At 42.0% G+C, this 23,825-nt stretch overlaps 2 protein-coding genes across 2 annotated transcripts in view; one reads left to right on the top strand and one right to left on the bottom strand.

Annotated features, from left to right (window-relative positions):
• Positions 1-7,340, top strand: part of FAM63B (family with sequence similarity 63, member B) — a 22,982-nt gene extending 15,642 nt beyond the window's left edge. The window contains exons 7-9 of the mRNA XM_010147389.1: positions 3,056-3,229; positions 4,450-4,623; positions 5,820-7,340. Coding sequence (XP_010145691.1) covers positions 3,056-3,229; positions 4,450-4,623; positions 5,820-5,939 — 468 coding nt within the window. The 3' untranslated portion in view covers positions 5,940-7,340. The remainder of the gene's footprint in view (positions 1-3,055; positions 3,230-4,449; positions 4,624-5,819) is intronic.
• Positions 7,341-15,866: 8,526 nt separating this feature from the next.
• The window catches only part of SLTM (SAFB-like, transcription modulator), a gene marked incomplete at its 5' end in the record, with an annotated part of 24,672 nt that continues 16,713 nt past the window's right edge, over positions 15,867-23,825 (bottom strand). Inside the window, 12 exon segments of the mRNA XM_010147390.1 lie at positions 15,867-16,532; positions 16,905-17,062; positions 17,802-17,952; positions 18,379-18,693; positions 19,555-19,725; positions 20,835-20,959; positions 21,524-21,654; positions 21,657-21,688; positions 22,730-22,893; positions 23,094-23,194; positions 23,517-23,677; positions 23,768-23,821. Coding sequence (XP_010145692.1) covers positions 16,424-16,532; positions 16,905-17,062; positions 17,802-17,952; positions 18,379-18,693; positions 19,555-19,725; positions 20,835-20,959; positions 21,524-21,654; positions 21,657-21,688; positions 22,730-22,893; positions 23,094-23,194; positions 23,517-23,677; positions 23,768-23,821 — 1,672 coding nt within the window.

The following is a 23,825-nucleotide window of genomic DNA, read 5'->3' as shown; positions in this document are numbered from 1 at the left end:
TTTCCCTTTTCCTCCTTGTGCGTGGCAGCGAGTGGAGCTGATACGCAGAGGCTCTGGTAGGCCCCACGTGTGGTGTAGAACCCCTGGGTGCATCACACTGCAAACGGCAGGGTTCTGTGGGTTGCACATCACTGTCTCGTTGCAGCCAGACGGATCCCGTGATCTGCTAAGGGCCAGAGACTGCTGACTGGTGCCTGGCACCAGGCGTGTCCTTACCTACTGCAGTTCAAATTTAGAGGCCGCAGGAAGGTCATGTGATAAAAAGGCTTTCTCATATCTCAGAAGCTCCTCACGGGAATTTGGGTGTGCCAGGGAGGTTGGCCTGTGAGCCTTTAGGATTGGGAAGAGAACGTGCATGACGTTAGAAGAGTGCCTATAAGAGCCATCTGTAGATACGGCACCTATTGTTGCAAGTAGAAGGAACAAAACCATGGAAGTTCTGGGAAGATGGATATTCTGTAGGGGTGAGTAGCTACATTGCACCTCATATGAAAGGGCTGACTCTTTTTGACACTGAAAGTTGCCCAGTTATTACCAAAAGTTATGTGAATATTAGCACTATTATGAGGGTCCTTGGCAATCTGTTAGGATTGGTAGTTTTTTTTTTAAATTCCATTCAATTATCCTAATGTGAAGTAAAGATGAGAGCATTTGATAAAATCAAAAAGGTAAAGATGACTTTGGATCGCTGAACTGTGCTTTCCCGTTGTTCTTTGATTCCGGCAGAGTGGAAAGGAGGTCAGTCTCCTCACAAGTACTAGGGAGCCTGTGTGCGTTGGTTTGCTAGGTTTTGTTCAAGTGAAGCAGCGTGATTTAAAACTCTGCTACTGGCATTGGAATTGCAGTGGTGGTGTTCACGTGATGTGGTGATACGCAGTGCAATTTATCCCTTCATCAGGGAGTTGTATGAATATGTCAATGGTTTTTAATTTACTCTGACTTTTTAAAAATCAGTGTTTGGGTATAGCTCAACTGAGGAAGTCTTAAAAACAGAAAGTAAGAATATGGATTTTATTTAAGATTGCAACAGTTCTCTCTTTCAAACAAGTGTTAACTTTAAAATAGATTCTAATCCCATAAAGGTAACGACATACTTAAATATTTGGGTGTAACAAGTTCAGCTTACAGTAGTTGGGAGATTATGAAAGCATGAGCATTTTCCTATTTCAGTATTATTGAGGTACACTGAGCTGTTTAAAAAGTAATTAAAAATCTATAGCATAATAGAGGGAAAATTGATGCACCCCCTTTTTTTTTTAGGTATGTTTGAATCAATGTACTGGTCAAAGTAAAATTTAAAAGGTTCAAATATACTGACCTTAAAGATTCTGTGATTTTTATTTTTTCAATTTTTACTTGTACACAAGACTTTTTATACAAGATGCTGTGAAATAGGTATTCTGTACAAATTTGAAATGCTGTGAAGTGATTGCCTTTTATTTTCTTTGGGTTATTTTTAAGCATCAGAAGTAGCATTCAGTTTTCAGGCAGGTTTCTGAGGGAGAGGTGCTTCCTTAGATGATCATATGCAGTCAGACCTGTTGCTGACAAATGTCTGTAAGCCCACCTGTGCTGGAGTAACTGCTACTCCAAAGCCCAAATGTGTAGTACTGTCCTTTGGAGAGGTTTTATCTGTTCTGTTTGGCCTTTTGTGCAAGTGCCTCCTGTGGTAGTAGTAGTATTAGAACAACTGCTGCACCTCAATCTTCCAATGATGGTTTTGTGCATTGTGTCACCTTCCAGCCAGAGAAAGGACGACTGTCAATTCAGTAGGATGAAGAGATCTTGATTTAATTTCAGCATCCGTTATAGACTGTCTTCCAATGACTCGAGAGAAAGGAGTGAGCTAGTTCTGTACTTGTCGAACAGAAGTGATGTTCTCATTTTTTGCCTATTCAGCCTGAGAAATCATTACAACCAGAACTGCCTTGTGTGTTTTGGTACATCTTTAGCGCAGTGATCTTTGAGTACCCTTTGTGTGCTGCTGTAATACAAATAGTAATTTTTTTTGTGGATGTCACAATGAACTGCTTTGATTTTTACAGCTAAAACACTGCAGCAAGTTTTGCATTGAATACTTGATCTGGTACATTCAGTAACATTAATGGCAGCTTCAGTCTTCATGTCCTGTATGGTCAGTAATAATGTCCTTGCCTTGGAGTATAATTCTAAAAAATATTATAAAAAGGGTAAGATGGGATTAAAATCTAAATTTAATTGAAATTTAAACATGGGTTTTTGTGCTGCTTTGCTGTCCTTTAATCATGCAGCAGCATCTCGTTTTACGTGAGACCTGGTTTTATAACTCCCCTTTGACTTCATCTCCTCTTCCATTCCTTCAGCCTAAGCCTGCATTTCATTCTTCCTGTACCTTGGCTTCTGGACTTGTTAGTATTGCCTCTTCCACTCCTAGACCAGCCCATTTTAGAATTTCACAGTTTGAAATTGAGAAATTTGGTTTTGTGGAACTGTAGAAAGGCTGAAATACAACAAAAGCTATTATTGTGACAAGTGATACCAAGAATCCTAAATGTAATTCTTCTTTCAATTGAAATAAACCTCAAATTCTATCAAAACCCATTACAAAATGTAGAGTCTGAGATGTGGTCAGTTTGAGGTAATGCCTCTAGGATTATTTGGAAAGATCATCGTTCTCTCCAGGTCTTGCCTTTGGAATTTCATGTGAGTTGTATTGGGATTTAGAATTACATTGCCGGTCTTGAGGTGTACTTCTTAGGTGTGCTTCCAAGGAATTGTCAAGGTATATATTCGAGTTTTATATTGGTCTTTAGTCAACATGAAATTTTATTAGTAACATAAAATGACAAGACGGAATAGAGAACTTTGGTGTGGCTGCCAATTTAGCAGTGAATACTAGAGTATCTGGGGTTTTAATGCTGTATACCAATCCATGTAAATTTTAAACTTGCTAAAAAAATCTAAATGAATGTTTTACTGGAATGCAACAGTTGTATTTGCTGATCAGTTCTGCTAATTATAGCAGATTGTAAAAATTTTGTTCAGTTTTACAGGTTTTCTTTATTCTTCTGCATAGGGTCAGCTTTACCTGCTGGTGACAGACCAGGGCTTTCTTACGGAAGAGAAAGTTGTTTGGGAAAGCTTACACAATGTGGATGGTGATGGAAATTTCTGTGATTCTGAGTTCCACCTCCGGCCACCATCAGACCCTGAAACTGTCTACAGAGGGCAGCAGGATCAAATAGATCAAGTACTGGATTTCTGCCTTTCTACTGTGTTTTTCAGTTTACTTGTTACTGTGCAGAACTACTAATTATTTTTATTCATATATATGTATACTTGCACGGATGTGTGTGTATGTTTAATCATGCATATACAGAACTATAAAGAAATGCTTTAGATACTTGGGTTGGGGTTCTCAGAAGTGCTACTTCAAGGTATTAGCTTGACTTAAAGGGAGGAGGAGTGAGACAAGCTGTGAAGAGTTTGGAAAATCTGCTCTTAATCTCTCAAACTCCCTGCAGGAGTGGATTCTGTTGAGGTATAATGTCACATCTGCCTTGTGTATGGAAACAGCAACAGCACTGTGAAACTTCTGCCCCGTAACAAACTCATTTCAGCTCATTATATTGTCATTGTGGAACTTTAGTCTTCTGATGCCCACTTTGCTGAATGCAGGACAGAAGTGACAGCAGATTGTGTGTGTGATGGTGGTGTCATTCTTAACTATATATAATAGTTGCCAGAAGTCATGTCCGAGGTGGGACTTACTGTACCAGTTAATGCATAAGCACATAAGCAACACCAGGCTTCTTGGAAGTCTTATGTTCTGAACGTGCAAAATGAATTCATCTTTAGCATAATCACCATTAAAGGTTTTTAAATAATAGGGAAAAAATGAATAAGCAGATGCTTTTTAATAAATTCAAGCACTGTATCTCTGATAGAATAAAGAACCTGGCAGAGACAACAGGGCTCGTAATACGAGCTGCTGTCTGTCTGGATATACACCTTTTGGTTATTTCGTCATCTGTTTAGGAGTTAGTGTCCTTACTGATGTACTCTCAAACAGTTCAGGAGAGTGGGGACAGATACTCTATCAAGCTTAAATTGGAGTTTTAATTAGAAATATGAAATTACAGAGACAGCTTCAAAGTCTCTACTTTTGCCTAGAATTGGTCTGAGCTGACATGGTCTTTTGCTGCTGTCCAGTAATGGAATTTAAACCTGAAAGTAGGTTTTTTTAATTACCCTTTTTTTGTATGGTGTGACACAGGCACTGCTTTCTGCAGTTCAGGTTATGAACAGGGTCTGCAACAAATGCCTGCTTTCCATGAGGTAAAAGTATTTAAAGATGAGGCCAGGGGAGAAGGGATGGGACTGTGTAGCTGTACGTGCTGAAAAAGTCACTTGGTGTGACTTGGCTTTTTTCTACGTGAAAGAGCATTAACAAACAAGTTTACTGTTTAGGATTATCTGATGGCATTGTCGCTACAACAAGAGCAGCAGAACCAAGAGATTAACTGGGAACAGATCCCAGAAGGAATCAGTGATCTAGAGCTAGCAAAGAAGCTCCAGGAAGAGGAGGACAGGAGAGCTTCTCAGTACTATCAGGAACAAGAACAAGCAGCTGCTCAGGTCCAGGTAAGAAAGCAGTGTTACCAAATATGACCATCAGTTTCAGAGAGCGTTAACTAGCAGTTACATAGTCACATCCACCTTTGTAAATGTTTCAGACTGACGAGAGACTGCCCTTCACACTCTGTACAGCAACTGACATGATGCATACAGGAATCTTAAAGAGACAGGCTATAATTGTTGGAGTATGCATGCAGATATGGCAGTTGCTGCCACTTAAATTCCTTAAAGCAGGCCTAACCTCACAAATTATGGTTTCATTCATACTATTTAAGTTGTAATGATGGGATGAGGTAAGGTGAGGTTACAAAGATGGCATAAGCTAATATTTTACATTACTTGAAAACTTGCATTCAATTAAGAGCTGCTTGATAGTAGTCAAAGTTTTGCCTTTATTTTGCCTTGCACAAGTTTGTTGCTTTACATTTTTAGGTGTTTGTGATACCATGTGAGTCTGTTCAGTCGTTTCAAATTACAACATAAACAGTTTCAGTACAAGTTCTGTCCCCTCCACAACCCCATAATCAGTCGCATTCAAAATACTTGGAATGTGGTTTATGCACATGTATATACAAAACGGCCATATAACTGAATCTTGTGTGCAGGAGGCAATATCTAAGTTGGTGTTCTCGATTCAGGGCGTTCCTCACCACTGAAGACTCTTAAAACTGCTTATATTTACAGATATGTAAAAAACCAGGCTGTAAGACGGCTGAATCTTTGATGGCCTGAGGCAACTGACTGATGTGCTTGTCTTGACAAAAGCTGTGTTATTTCCACTGCTTATTGCTTTAATAGAATCATCAGTAGGTACTTCCAAGACAAATCCTCATTACTGCCGGCTGGAAAAAGGAAGAACTGAGGAACCTGCCTAACAGGACTTCGGGGCATGCTCATTTGCAGCTATGAATGGATATCAGCTGGAAATATGAAGGATGGAATCACGAATTAACAAACCTTATGTTGTCTTTGTATACCAACCCCCTTGCCAAATTCTGCACTAGGTTCTAGTCACAGAAAGCTGCTGCTTTGCCATATCTAGCTGTCAACACTTTCACTCTGGACTTCTGAAATGGGGATTACGTTATTAGAAACTGGGGACTAAGTTAAGCTTTTGTTTGTGAACTCGACCACAGAGTAACACTTCAGACTGCATCTATCGTAATGTCTGTTTTAACCAGGATGCTGTTTTTTCTACATAGCAGGTGCAGGGTGCTGCTTCTCCAGCAAGTGGAAGACAATCTGGGAGTAATGAACGCAAACGTAAAGAGCCTCGAGAGAAAGAGAGGGAAAAAGAGAAGAACAGCTGTGTTCTCTTGTAATACAAAATGGATTTAGTCTGGAGCCAAGTGCATGTCCTCAGAAGCAAAACCAAGGAGTAAAAAGAAGACAAACCCGTTACATGCCGCCTGTGCCTGATTACCCCATGGATTTTGTTCACATTTCAAGAGGATGGGTGACTTTGTTACAATCATACAGACTTTCTTCAAAGTCATAGTGCGTGCTGCTCAAGATGGAATTCCAAATCACAGTTGGATGCGGCTGTGCTTTGAGTTAGTCATAAGAGATACTGCACCTTGTAGCTGAACACACACGTCATGGCAAGTTTTGTGTCATAGTGACATCCATTACTCATTCCGTCAGGTAGTAAGCTATTTGATCTTCTACTCTAAACAAAGGAGGTAATTCGTTTTGTGTAAGGCTTTTTCCTGAAGTCTGTGCACTAGCACAACCGAATTCTGTTACTTACATGGTATGAAACTATATCTTAGGCTGGGTATAGTCTTCATGACGCACGAGCCCATGTAACAGCCGGGCACTGCCTCCTCCATGTGTCCAGATTTCTTTGCTTCGGGATCTGGTATGTTTGGTTTTTTGAATCCAGATTTATACTGTGTTACTGCTCTCATTGCACCTCCTGGCCAGCTTTCTTGCCCCAAGAATGTGTGACTTGATAGGCATCATGAAAAATGGTCATAGAAAATGGGGCGTTATATTAATAAGCAAGATGAATATTGTTGGCTTTTCTTGCAATTACAAACTGGGTATGGCAACTCAGATGTTATCAGGGTTAAACAAGTAATTTTATAGTTAACTTCTTTTTCTTTTAGTATTTTTCTCTTGTAGGTAAACTGGACCAGATAAGTTCTTATTTATTGACCTCTCCATATGATAGGTGAACGATGAGAGGAAACTAAGGTCTATAATAATCATTATTCTATGTAAGAATACAGAGTTAAAATAACTATCCGCCTTTTTTCCAGAAGTACCTTGACCTTTCCCGTGACGTTCACATGTCCACTTGTGCATTTAAGCAAGTGTACTGTAGTTAAAAACACGCTTTTCTTTGGTTTTATAAATCATGTATCCTTAAAAAGCACACTTCTGAAGGGGGAGAGAGGCTAGGCTGCTCTCTGGGATTGTTTGGAAAGGTGGTCGGGTGTAATATTTTGTTTTTTAAATCACTAATTTAGAGTTTTTGGAAACCAGATTTTTCTAATTTATGGGAACCAAATAAACCTGTTGCGTCTTGTAGTATTTATAGAATACAGAACCAGAATACTTGCGGAATTTTGAGGGAACCACAAATCTTCCTCCACTTCCACTAAGTCAGTAACAATTACCTTCTTGCTGAACCTTTTTGATAAGAATTTCTATTTAGCGATTTGTAGATACTTTTGAAAAAGGCTGCTTCTCCTGGACACGTTATGTAATCACGCGCTAAGCCTGGGGAGGTGCATTAGTAAACAGTATCTGGGAAAGCTACAGCAGCCAGGTGGAAGGCGACATTACTGGTGTCAGGTGTTGGGAGAATGTCTGTGGGCGGGTGTCTGAACACAAGTGCACGGGTAAAAAGCTGCTTTAAAATTACTTCAGGCAGACTTGCTGCAGTGGTGGGAACCAGTCGTCACATAAATACAAACCTGAATGAAAACTAGATGGACAAAGGAAGAATGTCTTACGCACTAAAGGGCCAGTTTGTATCACTTTTTTTCTTCCATGCCTTTTTCTCTCTTGTTTTTTTCTACTTTTGTTACAATTTCCCTTTTTATAATAATGAAGTAACGAGGTCTCTAATACGCAAACTGTAAATTGAAAAATTTCTTTATCCTCTAGATAAGTCATGCCCAGAAAAGCAATTTTAATACTCACTGTATGCAGTTCAGATAACTTTCTGTGTCAAAGCAAAGGCTGATGTATCTTTTCCTTTGCAGCAGCCTAACTTCTTCAAACCAATTAATGCGATGGAGGATCACCAACTTAATGACTTACCTATTTTAAGCAGATCAGAAAATATTCCAATAGTGTCAATAACAGACTTTAAGCCAGAATGTTGTTTAAAAACATTCTGTTACTAAGATTTTTCCAAATTTGTGTATTTACATTTATTTATTGACCTTGAAAAATAAATATGTCAAGCTAAGCGTTTGTTATCTTCTTACTTTCAGTGACAGTATTGCCACTTTCGATTCCTTATGGAACACATTTAGCTGGAGCAGGCATTGTGGCTATTGAGTAGATCTTCTTGCCGAAGATACTTGCTCATTTTAGAAGCACTCGTGTAACATTTCCGGTTTCAGACGGATGTGCCTGAAGCCTGATCTGCTCTCACGCTGTTATTCCATGACAAAGGAGGCGGAGTTAAATGTCAGCGCTCATCAAGAAGTCTGAACTCCCGGCTAATTCAGTTTCCCTTCGACTAAAGGAGTAAAGGGTTTCAGGTTATTTGAGATGGCAGGCATGCTCTCCAAACAGTTTTCTGTTAATATCCTTTTTTCTTCACAGGTTCTGAAGCTTTGGAAGAAAGGTAAAGAATTCCTGAAATCTAGGGCACTGTTTTGCACAAGTTGAGCTTGTCAGTGGCAAAAGTTATAAGCACATGAGCTTGTTAACACCCAAATTAAATATACCAGGAAGCTTAATTTATACCGTACTGACTGTGACTAGCCATTCCAAAAGCAACTATCACATTGGTGTCTAAGACAGCATCTGATGATCAAAAAACTAAACAGAATTGCTTTTATCGGTAACAGTGTGCTTGGAAGACAATATTACAGACCCTTCATGGAGTACCAGGAAGGTGATGTCTACATCACGCTACTTCATTTGCCTCTTATTTTCTGAAGCTTATGTTGTGGCGAAAGGATACAGAGAGTTAGACTTTAAATCCAGTCATACAGTTTAGCATGCACATGCTCCAAACACCTACATAGCATAGATGAAAGTGTCCAGAAAAGTAGAGTAGAACTTGTTTTGCACTAGATAAAAGCTAGCACAGAAAACAGAATCGAAGAGATTTTGCTGTTGCATTGTAGTTGTGAAATGAAAAAAGCGAAAATACAAATATTCTTAAAATCAGCAAAAAATTGAGCACTGCCACAGCGCTAAATGTTTTTCTAAAAGGCACTTTGTAAATGCTCAAATATACCACTTTTCTTGTGACGCTCATGGAATGCGGGACTCAACAAAGCAGATCTAAAGGAAGACTGTAACAGCAGAGGATGAAATCAGCATTCCTGAGAATTCACTTAAACACACGGCAAGCACTACACTTTGTAGCTAGGCACCTAGTGTATGTGATGAAGTGTGCCTTTGGGTTGTCTTCAGAGAGCTCTTCTCGTGGATCACAGACCCCCAAGCTAGAAGCGAAGCATGTGCTCTGCAGGGTACGCCTGCAGTGGACTGCCGGTCCATCTCTCCACTCATCTTTCACGTTACTGTCAAATGTCTCTTTGTGCCTGTATACACAAGGTCTTGAAAAAAAATGCCAGTGTGTAATAAAAGGCAATTTGAGTTCCTGGAATGGTCAGCAGGAAATACTTGAGTAAAAGGTGAAGCTGATGTACTCTTAACTGAACCTTTCTTCCTTCCTGCTACACCAGGTGTGGGAGCCAGAGCTGGCCCATGGCTTAGCTCAGCGTTCTTGCTATGAGGGTGTTGTCACAATCGATGGCCGAGGCGTATACAGAGTACATCCTCCAGTACAACACAGTGAGTTAAGAGCTGTATGTGGTTTATATAAAAGGAGACTTTCTGCAGGTGCTAACCTGAACAGCAGGTGACTCAGGAAAGGCAAGCTAATTGATACAGTGTCCTCATTAGCATACTGGAGAAAGGCAAAAACCAATGAGCCCTTGTTCGGTTGCAGTGTAATGCTCACGTCTCCATCTGCGCTGTGGTAACAGGAAGAACCTGACACTGAACCATGTTCCTACAGTCAGTGATGGCAAGCGCTGCGTGCAAGAACGTAACCAGACGCGTTCCGTCCGGTCATTCTGCGCGTGACGCCATCTGCGCTGTGGTAACAGGAAGAACCTGACACTGAACCATGTTCCTACAGTCAGTGATGTAACCAGACGCGTTCCGTCCGGTCGTTCTGCGCGTGACTGGCAGTAGGCTGTTGGTGGGGCTGTTTTGGGTGGGAAGAAGGATGGGTGGGGCTGTGTTGGGTGGGAAGAAGGATGCTTTCTCATAGAAAATCAGAGAGAGAAGTCAGTCTGATGGTGATTTCCCCAGAGTTTGCATACAGCTCCTTCTGCTTCACAGCTGCCTCTTATGGGTGACCAGTAGGACAGCAGCGTATGCAAGCTCAGCTGTCATCTGCTCTGATGGGGAAGAAGGGAAATGCCGAGGAGGAATATAGGCTGGAACATAGAAGTCCCTACAGAACCTCTTATGCTTGTTTAGGAATTGGTCTTTAATTTTGCTGTGAGTTTAGACATAAACAGCTGTAGCTCAGCATGCAGTGGACAAATCCTGCCCAGGTGGTGACCAGCATGCTTGTTCCATAGCGGTTTGGCAGCGTCTGTCCCTGTTTGTGCTGTTCTTCACTGGAGTGCTGGGCCCAGAGTAGCTGTCCTGACCCCCTAATAACTCTGTTTTTATGACGTGTCAGCTGTCCACTGTGCAGGTTTGGTCATGATGTCAGCCCTGTCACCATCGGCTTTCTCCACGGGGGAGTTACCTCTGGAGAACTCGATGAAATCAGGAAACTCTTTGCTGCCTTCACAGTTCCTGTCCTGCTTGGTGGCACTACTTGCGCCTGTGGAGGAGCTTTATGTGTTGAAATGAGCGATTCCTTGTTTCTGGAGGTTGCGAGCTTTGAAGTGACTTTGGAAGTCAAGATGCCATGTTTACTGGACCGCATAGAAAAATTTCAACAAAATCTTGTTAGGTTTGGGAAATCCAGTTCAGCGAGGTTTTGGTACTCAGCTGAGAAGTTTGCCAGCTTAGTATGAATAGTGTGCTTACAAGATCGTTTATTGTGATGAGAGAAACAACTGCCTTGATTTTACATGTAATCTGCTGCTGAAACGTGCAGTAAGGCACTGCACCTGCTTCCATCGCTGGGTGCGCTGTGCTCCCAAGGAAGCCGGCAGCGGTGGTGTGGCTGACAGTCTTGCTGGGGTCAGAAGTGAGTGAAATATGGTTGTTTTGATACAGTTTGAGCGCTAAGCCAAACGTACCAGAGATCTTGGGGATGAACAGGGACGCAAACTCAAGTTCCGTGTTTCTGTCACGAACCTCTGGAGAAGTGTCCTTCAGTGCTGACCCAGCTTTAGTTTTAGGTCCCATTCAGCTAAGTGATGGCTGTGATGGAACTCCTGCCTCTGGGAAGTGGTCTGTCAGTGTCTCAGGAGAGATGCCCTTAGCTCACACAAACCTAGACTGTCCGTCATGGCTGGATGCGGTATCGTGATACGTGGTTTGTCTCAGCCCGAAGGTCCTGTTCTGCTCTTGTTGAAGCCGTCAGTAAAACCTGCATGCACCTCCTGAGTTCAGACTTCAGCTGCAGTTTTCAAAGCGAAGGGTGTGTGAAGCAGTCTTGAACACTTCACCTGACGTAGTTGTTTAGCATTTTCAGATTTCTTCTGTGTTTCAGGAAAAAGGTGGAGCAGTTGGTATTTTTGTCTGAAACCTTCTGCTGACTCCTGTTCTGGTTCAGTGGTGCATGCCAGGGAAAGGGTCAGGGTTGGGATTACAAGAATCACCAGTGTGTCACTAAGCTTAAATCAGCTGAGTTGTGGCTACACCCTTGGGTTCTGTTGTCTCTTGTTTTGGGAACTGAAGAACAACTGCCTGAAACGGGACCATTTTTCCCCTTGGCATGAGCTGGCCATACCTCGTCGTTACTATTTGCTTGAGGTATTTTTCCTTAAGAAGTGGGCGAGTTAATGCTTGTGCTTGCAATCTGGTACACGCTGCCGAGCAGTCAGATACCAGCAGCACCGCTCTCCTCAGACACACAAATAACGCTGACAAAATCAGTATTTACACTGAATAACTGATGCTGTTAAATAAAAGAGCTGTAGAACAGTTAAAGGAAAACTCTAGATACAGCCTTTTACCATTTCCAAATGTTCTTTTTGGTGATGGGAAATCATTAAGTTAATGGAAAGTATAAAATCAAGGAGGAAAACATCAGTGCTGCTGCGGACTGGATCCATCTCGATGGCTATGGCACTGCAGGAGCTGTGCTAGCCAGCTGCTGCTGGAAGGCAGGCTGGTTCCGTGCCCCGGTTCCTTCACTGCAGGCTCATGCAGCTCACGAGGATGCGGTGCAGTTTAACGAGACAAAACTGTGCCATCTTCAGTGAGTGAACGCTAATGCTATCAACACTGAGGGGATGGTGGTGCGGACTTTTCGATGCAGCACGTGAGTGCCAGTACATACAGTCATTGAGTTGGTACTGCACATCGTTACACGTGCCACCGGTAATAAAGCCAGCTGATGGTTTCCGCCCATGCTATACCTGCATGTACTTTCTGTTGAGTTGGTACTGCACATCGTTACACGTGCCACCGGTAATAAAGCCAGCTGATGGTTTCTGCCCATGCTATACTTTCTGTGAAACAGGCTTCACAACTACCTTGAAGTGTTCTTTGTAATACTCTTTCTCAGCCTTGGCTAACTAAAGAGGGCCTTAAAGTGTCAGAAGAACTGTAAACACAATGCATTTCCTCTTGTGTAGTACATCTCTGTGGAACAGACACCTGAATGTTTGCAGTTACCGCTTAGAAGTGACACACTGCTTTGTCGGTAGCAAATCCACGCTGCAGAAATGGTGCTGGAAGGATTTGGTAAGCTGTAGGAAAAGAATCCCTTCTAAAGCAAGGGTGGGGATGTTCTGCACTTGTGCTACGGTCTCATGCAAACTGCTGCAGGGAACAGCTCAAGCCTGCCTTGCAGTCAGCAGCTCAAGAGGTGGCCAAGCGCTTCTGGGATCCTTTGAAACTTCCGGAGCTGTACTGCCATACTCTGCACTTGCCCTAAACTGTCTTAATGACCTGTGTCCAGTCCCAACTCCACACCCCCAGCAACAGCCATGAGCACAGCTGGGCAGCTCAGTAGTTCCATCATCTACTGCAGCTTTTCACAGCTGAAAACATGTGGAGAGCCTGCTGCAGCAGCAGCTGACATTAAAGCCTGTTTCCTGACTTGCTGGGACTTGCAGAGGCTGTAGGAGCTGACAACCAATACGATCTCACTGAAAAAACCTCAGAGCAAACAAAGTTTAATCTCTGCTGTTTCTACCTTTGATTGTTCTAGGAGGAAATCTAGTATTAGCTTATCCTGTATGACCTGGGAGAGAGCACAAGCTCAGTTCTGAATGTGTTTACTTCAGGAAAAAAATTATTGCTGTGGCAATAAAATCTTTGGTTTGGGAAAGTGCAAAATTTTTAACAGAGCCTTAATGGTAAACAAGAGGGTTGGTTTATCTGTACCGTGGAAGCATTCAGGGAGGTCCTCACTGAAGGTGGCATAAGTAATTTTTCATTATCCTGGTAGCTGATGAATAGAGGCAGAGCTGCTCTTTGTACAGCTTCTGGTCATCACCCTTACCTGCACAGGTCAGAAACCAGAGATCAAACCGGTGAAATATAGAAAAATGAGTCCAATGAGTCCATCCCTAGTTCTGCCGTGTTACATCAAGTATTTGTTACCTCATTCACTGTCTTGACCAGCCTTATCACAATGAAACTATAAACGAAACAAGCAGGAGATCCGTGTACGCTCAGGAAGTTCTACACGACCTGGATGTTAGTCGTGTCTTCAAGCTGCCACGCTTAGACTCACCAGACCTGTGCAACCGCTGTCTTACAGCAGTGGTTCAGAGCCTGTTGGTCACCTGTTGCTGCCCACCATCTCTACCTCTAGTTGTAAAAGGAAAGGCAAAAATAAACACTAATGCATTTACCAAGGAATGGGAGAAGTTAAACCCTGTACTTCAGAAGTGCGTGACATGATTAAATCTGGTCACACGCTACGTTTGTACCAAGGTACATGGCTGAAACACCCCTCAACGCGGTGTCACACCCTTCCTGACTGTGCAGCAAGTCCAACTACTGAACGCTCTGCCTGCTAAAAGCCTTAATCTTGTTTATGGTGTACTAAGCTGTTTTTACAGACTATAAGGAAACATTTCCCTGTGAGTTGTTAAAGTAACTTCGACACTGACATAACTTTCAGAGAAGTCTCATATCCTAGTACACCCCTTCTTGTTTATGTACTCCAAAACTGGTAAACTGTTGTCTTAAGTGTCTCCAGTATCAGCCTCTCTATAGGTCAAGGCCTTTAGCTAAAATAACAGTTTTAATAGGGTAAGTCTTCTGAAATGCATTTTATGTAAATAAGTGTGAGCAAACAAATAAACATTTAGGTATTTAAGTTCTTTCCTAATAAAGTTTGGATGAAATCCTAAAAAAAAAAAAAAAATTCTCACTCTGGAAAAGGATCAACTTCTGTCCAAAGTATTTTATAAATTCAAAGTTTTTGGCAGTTTGTTTTCCATCACTTGCTCTCCCCCCCCAATCCCAGCTGGTTCCAGTACTTAACTGGAGTGAAGTAGGTGCATATGCACAACCCCAGTTGCATTTTTAGGAACTACTGTTTTTACCATTACCAGTTGGAATGTGCACCCAGAGCAGGTTCATGCAGGCAAGATAGCAAGTCCCATCTCAGGTTTTATTTTGGTACCTCTCTGTAGCTTGGTCTTCTAAGGTTACAAACGCCTGTTTCCCATTTGATCCCGTAGCCTCCCCACATGCGTCTTCCAGCATTTCTGTTTTGTACAGTAGGCCGTGTCACCCAGCACAAAACAGAGGCTGCAGTTGAATGGAGATGTACTTTTTAAAATGCACTCTAACTTGTACTTTCTCTTGGAAAGTCTGCAGAAAAACTCAGTAAAATTGCACTTAGAAGAAACATCTACGAAGAACTGAACATCAGAGAAGACATAGGGAATGCATTGATAAACTACTTATTGGATAAAGGGTCCTGAGACTTTTGCTGATACTACAATTTTTTGTTTAAACCTAAATACCTGTCAGTTGTGACTATTCACAAAGGATCTGTTATAGAAAAAGCTGTTACCACCAGGTTTCTCTCTCCTCCCATGTATCCTGAAAGGCTACTTACTCAAAACCAATTTATTAACTGTTTTCTGCCTCTTGATTCCTCCAGAACACTGCGCATACTTAGCACTCCTTCCAGACAGCAAACAGCGTGGCAGAGATCCATATGCAGCATCAGCGTGTTCTTCCTGCCTCTTGCCCGAGAGCTGTAACAGACCATTCTTTAAAAGACACTCTGGACTGGTGAAAACTTCCAGCCCTTACCCGAGTGCCACTTTACAAGCTCTTACAGCCCTTCAGCAAGCTCCTCTGTTAATTCCTTTAAATACCCTGTTTGGTAAAGCTGGAGAGTGGATTAGATTTGCCTTTTTTCCTTCCTTGAACAGAGCACTGTAACTATATACTTATGCTGGCTGGGGGATAGAGGAGTTTGGACTGACCACCTAACATTTCTGACTGGGCCTGGCCAAGAAAGGTTTATCGTAGGCCATTCACTGTTAAAAAAAACCTAAAAGGTTTAAAAAGATGCATCCCTTTTGCTTGAGATGACAGCAGTGAGCAGTTGTCTGTGCCCCTGAACGAGACTGCACATCTAGGATTCCCCCAGCACTGTCGTAGCCTGGTTTAAAACAAGTCCTGCCAGGGGTTTGCTAGGCATGGAAAAGCAGAGCAAAGTTACTTCTCTAGGCCTCCCATGAGCCTTCCTATGTGTTCTGGTACTAAGCTTGTGCTAGCATAGGTGCGTCTAGATTGTCAATCCACCAAGAGCAAAGGGGACACAAGTCCTAGTTGGAAGCTAACGGCACCCGTGTTTTCCTGGGCTAGAGCAACACCTCCGTGCCATGCTGTCCTCCTGCCCCAAGGACTGCTTCAAAGACTTACTAGAAGCTATACAGAATATGAAGGTTTATTTCAAAAGAATACATTTGCAAGAATACACATAAATGCACTCAAATGTAACAGTACCTTCTGCAAAAATAGGTTACATAATACCCAGTAATGAAAGAACAATCTTATTTCTCTACAAATTAGAAAGCAGAGAGCCGGGACAGCCTTCGAAACGGAGGTTAGAGTTGTGTATGTTGTGAGAAGTAGCTAACTTCAAAGCATGACACCACACGGCTAATGTTGGTGAATCAAACTACTAGCACACCGCTGCAAACTATTCCTTTATACAAGATTAACAAATATTTTGGTTCCAATTTGGGGGTTTTTTTGTTTCTTTTTTTACACAGCTCTAGTGCCTCAGGGAAAATGCTTATCAAAGATACACAAAAACTATCCAAAATTACAACGTAACTATTAAAATGCCTCCAAAATTGAGAGGAAAGTAATCATGTTAAATTAAAAAAATTTAACCAGGACTCCTGGATAAGATTTCCTGTTTTTAATCAGAGAAAGTTTACAAGAGATTTCAATAAGTTATCTTGAAACCAAGCAGCTGTAGATCTTAGAATCTTCGTGGAGGTCCACCTTTAAATGGCTTAAATCCTGAGCCACTTCCCCTCTGCATGGAATTGCCTGTGATCTGTACAACTCTATTAATTGGTGAGGAGTTACTGGAAACAAAGGTTTTAAAAAAAGAGTGTTAAGTTACGGTAAGTATCTAAACTCTTGGCATACAGGTAAGAACACTCTTACTTCTCCTATCCCTCAACTGTTGGGCTGTAGGTCTCAAAAAGACTCGAAACCATGCAAGAGAAGAGACTTCGCACAAAATTGGTCGCTTCTGTGCAACTGAACAACTCTGCCACGAGCAACACGACTATCGTGGAGCCACGTGCCAGCACAGAGAGACCGTCTGTACGCTGCGCTGCAGCGGCCCACCCACGGAAAATAACGCTGCTCACGCTAAGACTGTCGGCCTTCATACACTAGCCACAGCTTTGCAAACTCCGCAGGGGACTGAAAGGAAGGAGTAGTTTCTGTACCTTGCATGTGGAGACATCATGCCACCTCCTCCACGGCCATCTCCCATTCTCCTTGTGTCATGGTAGCCACTTCCTTGAGAACTAGGTCCGTGCCATTCTTTCCTTGGTCCAGTTTCACGACTGTGCCGTTCAACAACGTGTCTGTCCTCGTTATAGTGCTGGTGAGAAAGTGAAGGCACGCTTCATGATCGACAGGAAACGAGCTTCTCGAGTGAAAGTTCAGCTTAGAGCTTATACACAGAACATACAGATGTCAGGCATCCTTTAGGATTTCAGTCCCTAGGCAGCTAACCCACACGTACAGCAGACCTGTTAAAATCACTCTAGATAACCAACAGGGACGAGTTCACAATGAGTCTGTGGGCACACAGTGACTAAAGTTCCATGAGCTCACACGTTACTCCCAGTTCTGCCCTGACCTCATACGATCACTGACACGCATGTTCTGCATCGCTACAGAAAGAGAAACACTGGGTTTTTAAATGCTTCAGGATCTGGTAGCAGGGAGCATGCAGTCTGTTAGAAACACGGCTTACAGAAGGATTTTCTCTCAGTAGCACATCACAATGACAAGCTGCACCTGGAGCAGTGGGCAATGCAAGGTTAAGACCCTGAAAACGTAGGACAGCAACAACTTCTTAATAGCCTGATCAGCAACTTAGTCAGCTGTCACTCGCATCTACCTGAACGATGCTAGACCTAAGAAGAATTGGTTATGTTTTCTGCAATTTCTTGGCTTATTAGGAGAAAAAACATCAAAAAGAACCTTTAAAACACAGAAAAGTAACTTCAAAATAGCCAGAGTGCCTAGCTATGAATGATGTATGGTCATTTTCCCAGCGTAATTCTGCCTTTTTCACTCACTCTCATGCACAGAAACACAAAAAGATGACTCACTTGTCCTCCACCTCGTTCTCCCATCACGCCTCGTTCTCCTTCCCTGCTTCCATACCCAGAAGCACTGCTACGGCTACCAGGAGGGGCACCTCTCACGTGTCCAGAGACTTCTCTTCCTGATCGATCTGGCCTCTCGCCTCTGTAAAAATTGCTTTTATCAAAATTTTTGTTTCAGTATAATGGGATTACCACGAAATCCTAGCATATGTAGACTTCAAACATTCCTCTTTGGTTTTCAGTTCCTAGCAACTTGAAGTTAGCTTCTTAGAAACATTCTTCTAGATTTATGTGGCTCTCTATAGCTTACATGTTATTTGTTTACATCTGCACAGAAGCCTCGTCACTCTACGTTGCTACGCATGATTAAGAACAGACTGCTGGGAGCCAGCATCACGTGTACAGACGAGGTTTAGCACAGGTGACAACCTCACGCCATGTTTTTCTAATGTTTTGGCAAGCGACTTGGCCTTCTATAGGAGGGGGGCTCTTCTCTCTTTCTACAACAGTTCTTGAGGAATTGCTACTATGGATCAATTCTACAAGAATCACTAGTCCATAGGTTCGCCAGCAAATTTACCTGCCATCCCGTTTGTCCGTGCTTATGCTTCCCTCGCTCTTCCAATTTGTTGGCCTAGGTGGATTTGAACCAGTCTCTCGTGGATGCCGACCATGTGGCATTTCAGGTCTGTCATGAATTATTACTGTTCTTCTTTCATCTCTGTCTCCTCGCACTTCTCGCCTGTCCGTATCTCGAAGTTCACTTCTTGGCTGGGGTGGTTCGTTTCTCCTGGATTCGCTGAAGTTCTTGGGATATCTCTCAAACCCTGGCTCGTCTCTTCGTGCTGTCGGGCGAGTCTTTTTTGCTTCACCTTGATTTACAAAACGTTCTCGCCTAAGTCGTTAGAGCAGGAAGAAGTCATGTGCTTGTCTCCCACGTTCCCAGTCCTCCGCACACGTGCATGACTACAGAAATCACACTCATCTTTGTATTACATGTTGATTACTATCTACATGGTGTACACCTCCAAGATCCTACCCACCCCAAATTATCATTATTGCTACAGCTGTCGTAGTGAGCTGGAGTTCTTACAGCCAGTTTAACATTTTATTATGCATCATCTGCTCACATTTTGGTCAGTGTGATTTAAGCAACTGTAGGGCCTCCTGCAGGGAGGGAATGCTACATCTCTCCTCAACTAGAAAATGCAGTTCTGGTTCACTGCAGCATAAAAGCAGAAGCCCAGAACTTTATAACTGCATATTTTGCAGTTATATTTTGCAGTTACATATTTGGAGATTTTGGATGGACACGTGAAGTCAGATCTGGAAACTGCATTTACTGCGCAGCTGCACAGACCCTGACGAAGGTGACCGTGCGAGTCACGCTCTTCGCTCTCAATACATCAGTTGTGCTTTTAGCCTTGCTTCTGAAGGAGGTCAGTTACCAAGTAGCACAGCTCTAATCCACTGGAACCCACTTATGACTGGATGCGAAAGAGGAATTATTGCAAAAATTCTTTCAAAACGTCACCCAGAAGAGACCAGCAGGCAGCTGATTTAAAGCCCTCAGAAAAGTGGATTAGATTCCATGAGAGAAATGGTCAGTCCCAAAAACATGGGACAATTCAGGAGATTACTGCAATTTGATTGCACCAGAACAGTATCAAGCCTTTAGCACCCCTTTACATTCTGAGCAGTTAAGAGTGATATCCACAGAGACACTGGCAGCCAAATACCTGCCCTCTCAACTTACCTATCAAACGATGATGATGGAACAGAAGAACCTTCTGGATACCGTCCTCGTTCTCTGTGATCAAAATCATTAAACCTGTTCTGCTGGCTTCTGTAATCTGAACTATGACTAAAACGTGCATCTGTATCAAGAGCCATCTTCTTATTGTCATTCCAGTAAGGGTCATCTCTCCTTGAAATAAAAAAAGTGAACCCTCATCAGCTACTGATATTCACATCAAGGCCTAATATGCAGAAAATGGTTAAAAGTCAGTTGTCTGTTTTGAAAATGCTCATTGAGCCTTTGGAAAGCCATGGACAAAAAGTAGTTCACTGCTACTTTAAATAGTAGTGAACAAAATCATTTATGAAACAACACCCCAAAACATCCCTCTGGTTGAAGTACAAATTACAGACAAAACATCAATAAAATAGGGAATAAAATACAATCAATAGTATGCGGGGTTGAGCAGTTTAAAGTATAACAAAACCTTGATGAAAATCTCACTAGCAAAATTCTGCCTTGAAAAATAGCCTTCTAGGAAAAAAAAAAATTGCTTTCTGGAAAAACACAGCCAAACCAACCAAAGAAACCACCCACAGATCAGAACTGCTTTATCAGGAAAGAACAGTGTAGGAAATGTCACAGTCTTGCTCTGACAAACATTCAGGTACAATGTCTCTATGTAATAATGTGAGACACTACAGCATAGCCTTGAAAAATGAAGCTGTCTTTATTCCTCTGCTGAAGAAATAGTAGTGTTCTGCTACTGTGTCCACCATGACGACCAACACCTTCCACTGCACCACTGATATGCCAACTTCATGGCTAAGATCTCAGTCCTGTTCTTATAACCAAATAAAGATCAAAGCCAGCTCAGGTCTCGTGGCTCAAACAGCAAGTGATAGATGTCATTAGCTTCAGGGAAAACTAAAAGCCATCACATTGACTTCCTGAACTATCCATTTTCCAGACATATGAATTCTTAACAAAGCAGAAGTTAGAAATTTCAACTGTTAGGGCAGAACAGCTTCTCTCAGCAAACTCACTCAAACGCGTTATGCTCCTTGCAGACATTAAGAATTAACTTACGGGATGCTTCTTATTTCTGAATTCTCTCCTACAGGTAAGGGATGTTTCATGCTTGGCATGACCTGATTCAAAAATCGACAAATACCAGAAGCACAGGTCTTCAGTGAAGACCTGTTTCAGGTACTACTGCATTTTCAGACCCGACACAAGGCCAGTAAAGCCCTCTTTTCACTAAACGCCATAAAACAATAGTTTGAGAATGAGACTACCTGTGATCTACATCACGTGGGCGTTTCAAAGAATTCCTCTTCTCCTGTTCGTAACGAAGCTGCTGCTGTTGTCGGCGAAGTTCCTCCCTTTCACGCGCAATCCGCTCTGCTTCTTTCCGGCGTTCCTACCAAAACAGGGAAGGGTGAATAAACACAACAAACAAAATAGCTCTTGAGTAGAGATACCTCCAGAACAATCAGCGAGTGCACAGAACTAGTACTTGATACTTTTCTAGTAAGGAGCTATCTGATACAACTCTTCCTTGGATAACATCTAAGAATAAAGAGCATGAGGAATACTCCCCAAAAAAGGTAGACAGCAGATCTGGAAGAGCTACTGCCTGTTTGAGATCTCTCCAGGCAATTTCTTGGTCTGCTACTGTGTTTGTTGTCCAGAAATGTACCTCATTAAGTTAGTGCTGGCATTCTCAACAGGATCTGCTGTACTTAGTTGTAGGGACAGGCACGCATAGCCACCGCATAAGCCAGTAGCAAGAATGTGCCATCAAATTACTCGCAAGTCCAGCAGCCAAGACAAAGATTACTGTTACTGCTGTGGGTTCGGTAACGGTTGGTTGGTTCTTTTCTGGCCAGGGAGGAAGGGCGAAGAGAAAAATTCACCACAAGTGCAGACTGGGTTATGCTCCCAAATGATACTGCAACACAGTCCAAAGTGGAAATACGCACACCTGTTCAATACGAACACGCTCTCGTTCCAAACGCTCCCGTTCCATTCTTTCCCTCTCTAGTTTTTGCCTTTCAATTTCTAATCGTTCCCTTTCTCTCTGCAAGCATTCTTCTCGTTCGTGCATTATTCGTTTTTTCGACGCTCCCTCTCAGCGATTTCTCTTCGCCTGAAGAACAAACAAAAAAAGAGGTGGCTGAAACTCACCTGAAAACTCTTCTCATCCACAACTATCACCAACTCAGGCACAGACGTTTCAAAAGAACTGTTTGAGAATAAGCTCCTGACACAAGTCTTGGTATCGGATGTCTACTCCTTGTAACCCCAAGCAGCCAAACTGGTTTTAGCATATTCTACAGAACCTTTTAGGCAGACAACAGATACCAGGAAAAGTATCTAAAAATCATCATTCTTGATGTATTTTATGCTGGATTTATCTTTCAGTGTTGTCTTGTAGCAGACAGTGACAACAGTTTATCAGAGAATATGATTTGGATCTTAAAAATACTTGCTATTTTAGCTCTTGCTCTCTTCAAGCTAAGAAGAAATGGACTTGTTTTCTGCTCAAAAGTAAGAGAACATACAGGACCGCTCCGAGTTGCACAGGTTAGATATACTTGTCGGTAGCTTAATTTTGCTTTCTTCCCACCTCATACAGTGCAGTTTACGAGAGGCAGGAAAGGCATTTTCTCCTGCAAGCGTTACGCTTGCTGGGAATTCCTTTGTTTAGGGAAATCCAGCTAACCCAAGACATTTAACTATCCTTTAGCCATACGAAAGGAGCAGAATAGAACAGTGTAGCCATCTAGTCCTTTACATAAGAGGGACAAGATTGTATTATGCTTGATTTGTCATTTAGATATACAAGAGTTCTCCCTTTAAAAAACCAAACCAACCCCAAATGTTATTTTTGGCCACATCTCCTAGTCAACTTCTCATCTTTTCAAGAAGAATGGCATGCAGTAACATGAGAGACATCCCCTCCCACCCATAACAAACACTAAGCTATGTGTGTACATACATGGCTATTAAGAGATTAAGCAAAAATTTTGGAGTCCATTAATCCACAAAAAGATACTGTTAGGTAGAGTCCCAGACTTCAACATCCGAGTAAAAGGCTTGACAGAATGCATTCTAATTAGATTTCTAAATGTAGTAGCTGATCAATTAATGCGTAAAATAAGCCTTTAGCAAAAAGTTGAATTACTACCTTCGGAGTTCAACAGCTCGTCGTATTCTTTCCAATCGAACCATGTGTTCTCGCAATCTCTGTTCCTTCATCTTTTCAAAAGGCAAGATATCCTTTCTACCCCTGTATTCCCTGAATTTCACTTTATCTTGAATAAAACGCTCTTTGTTCCTCAATATCTGTGGCTATAGATAGAGATTACAATGGTTATTTCAGAAGTCTCATTCATTTAGGGAGATTTCTGGATGCTATGTTTAACTACTTAGCTATCCCAAAGCATACAAAGCTTCTATCTAAGCTTAACACTTTGTGATAGTTTGACTCTTCAGTGAAAAGATCAACTGTAAGGTAGTATGAAATCAGATAAGGATTTCTAGATACTTACTTTATCAAACCTTCCCCTTCTAACTGTCCTAGTGTGGCCTTGGTCTCCTTTTGTTTGGTCTAAAACTACAACTTGACCACCTAGTGTGGGGCTTTTACCACCTATTGAGGGGGGAGAAAAAAAAAAAGAAAGAAAAGAAGGTTTAACGCACACACACACACATATTTCCCTGCTTGCCTATTAGAGATTTTCCTTGGTGAAATTTCTGAATCTCTACACTGAACTGTTACTGGTAGCACACATCTGTAATTAAGTAGTAACAGAAAATACGGAAGCTGTAACATCAGCTCCGAAGGAAGAATTGTCACTGGAGTCTAAAAAAGAACAAGTGACAACTGTCTGGTTTCTGGTAAGAGCAAGAACATTCCCCCCAAAAGTCAGACACACAGATTCAACAGGAGGAAACATGGCTCTATTGCATACTTATTCTTTTCTTTTCTTCATTTTTTTTAGTGGATTCTTGATTAGGGCCACTTGTTCCATTATCAATCTTCTCATCTTTACCTTCTGTTTTCTTGGCTTCTTTACTTTCTTTTTTTTCAGATTTCTCAGATTTCTTTTCTTCTTTTTTGGTTGATTGAGTTCTTGTTAGGAAAGAAAGACACAAATGCAATGAGAAAAAAAATCTACTTCCAGGAGTTTCCTAACTTCAGAAGACATGTGAAGTTCCTTACTTGCTGGCTTTATCACTTGATGTAGTCTTCTTATCTCCCGTGCTTCTACCAGAACTGG

Source organism: Eurypyga helias, unplaced genomic scaffold, assembly GCF_000690775.1.
Source record: "Eurypyga helias isolate BGI_N326 unplaced genomic scaffold, ASM69077v1 scaffold38252, whole genome shotgun sequence".
Classification (NCBI taxonomy): domain Eukaryota; kingdom Metazoa; phylum Chordata; class Aves; order Eurypygiformes; family Eurypygidae; genus Eurypyga; species Eurypyga helias.
The sequence above is the reverse complement of the archived record's forward strand: the minus strand, read 5'-3'. Positions and strand labels throughout refer to the sequence as shown.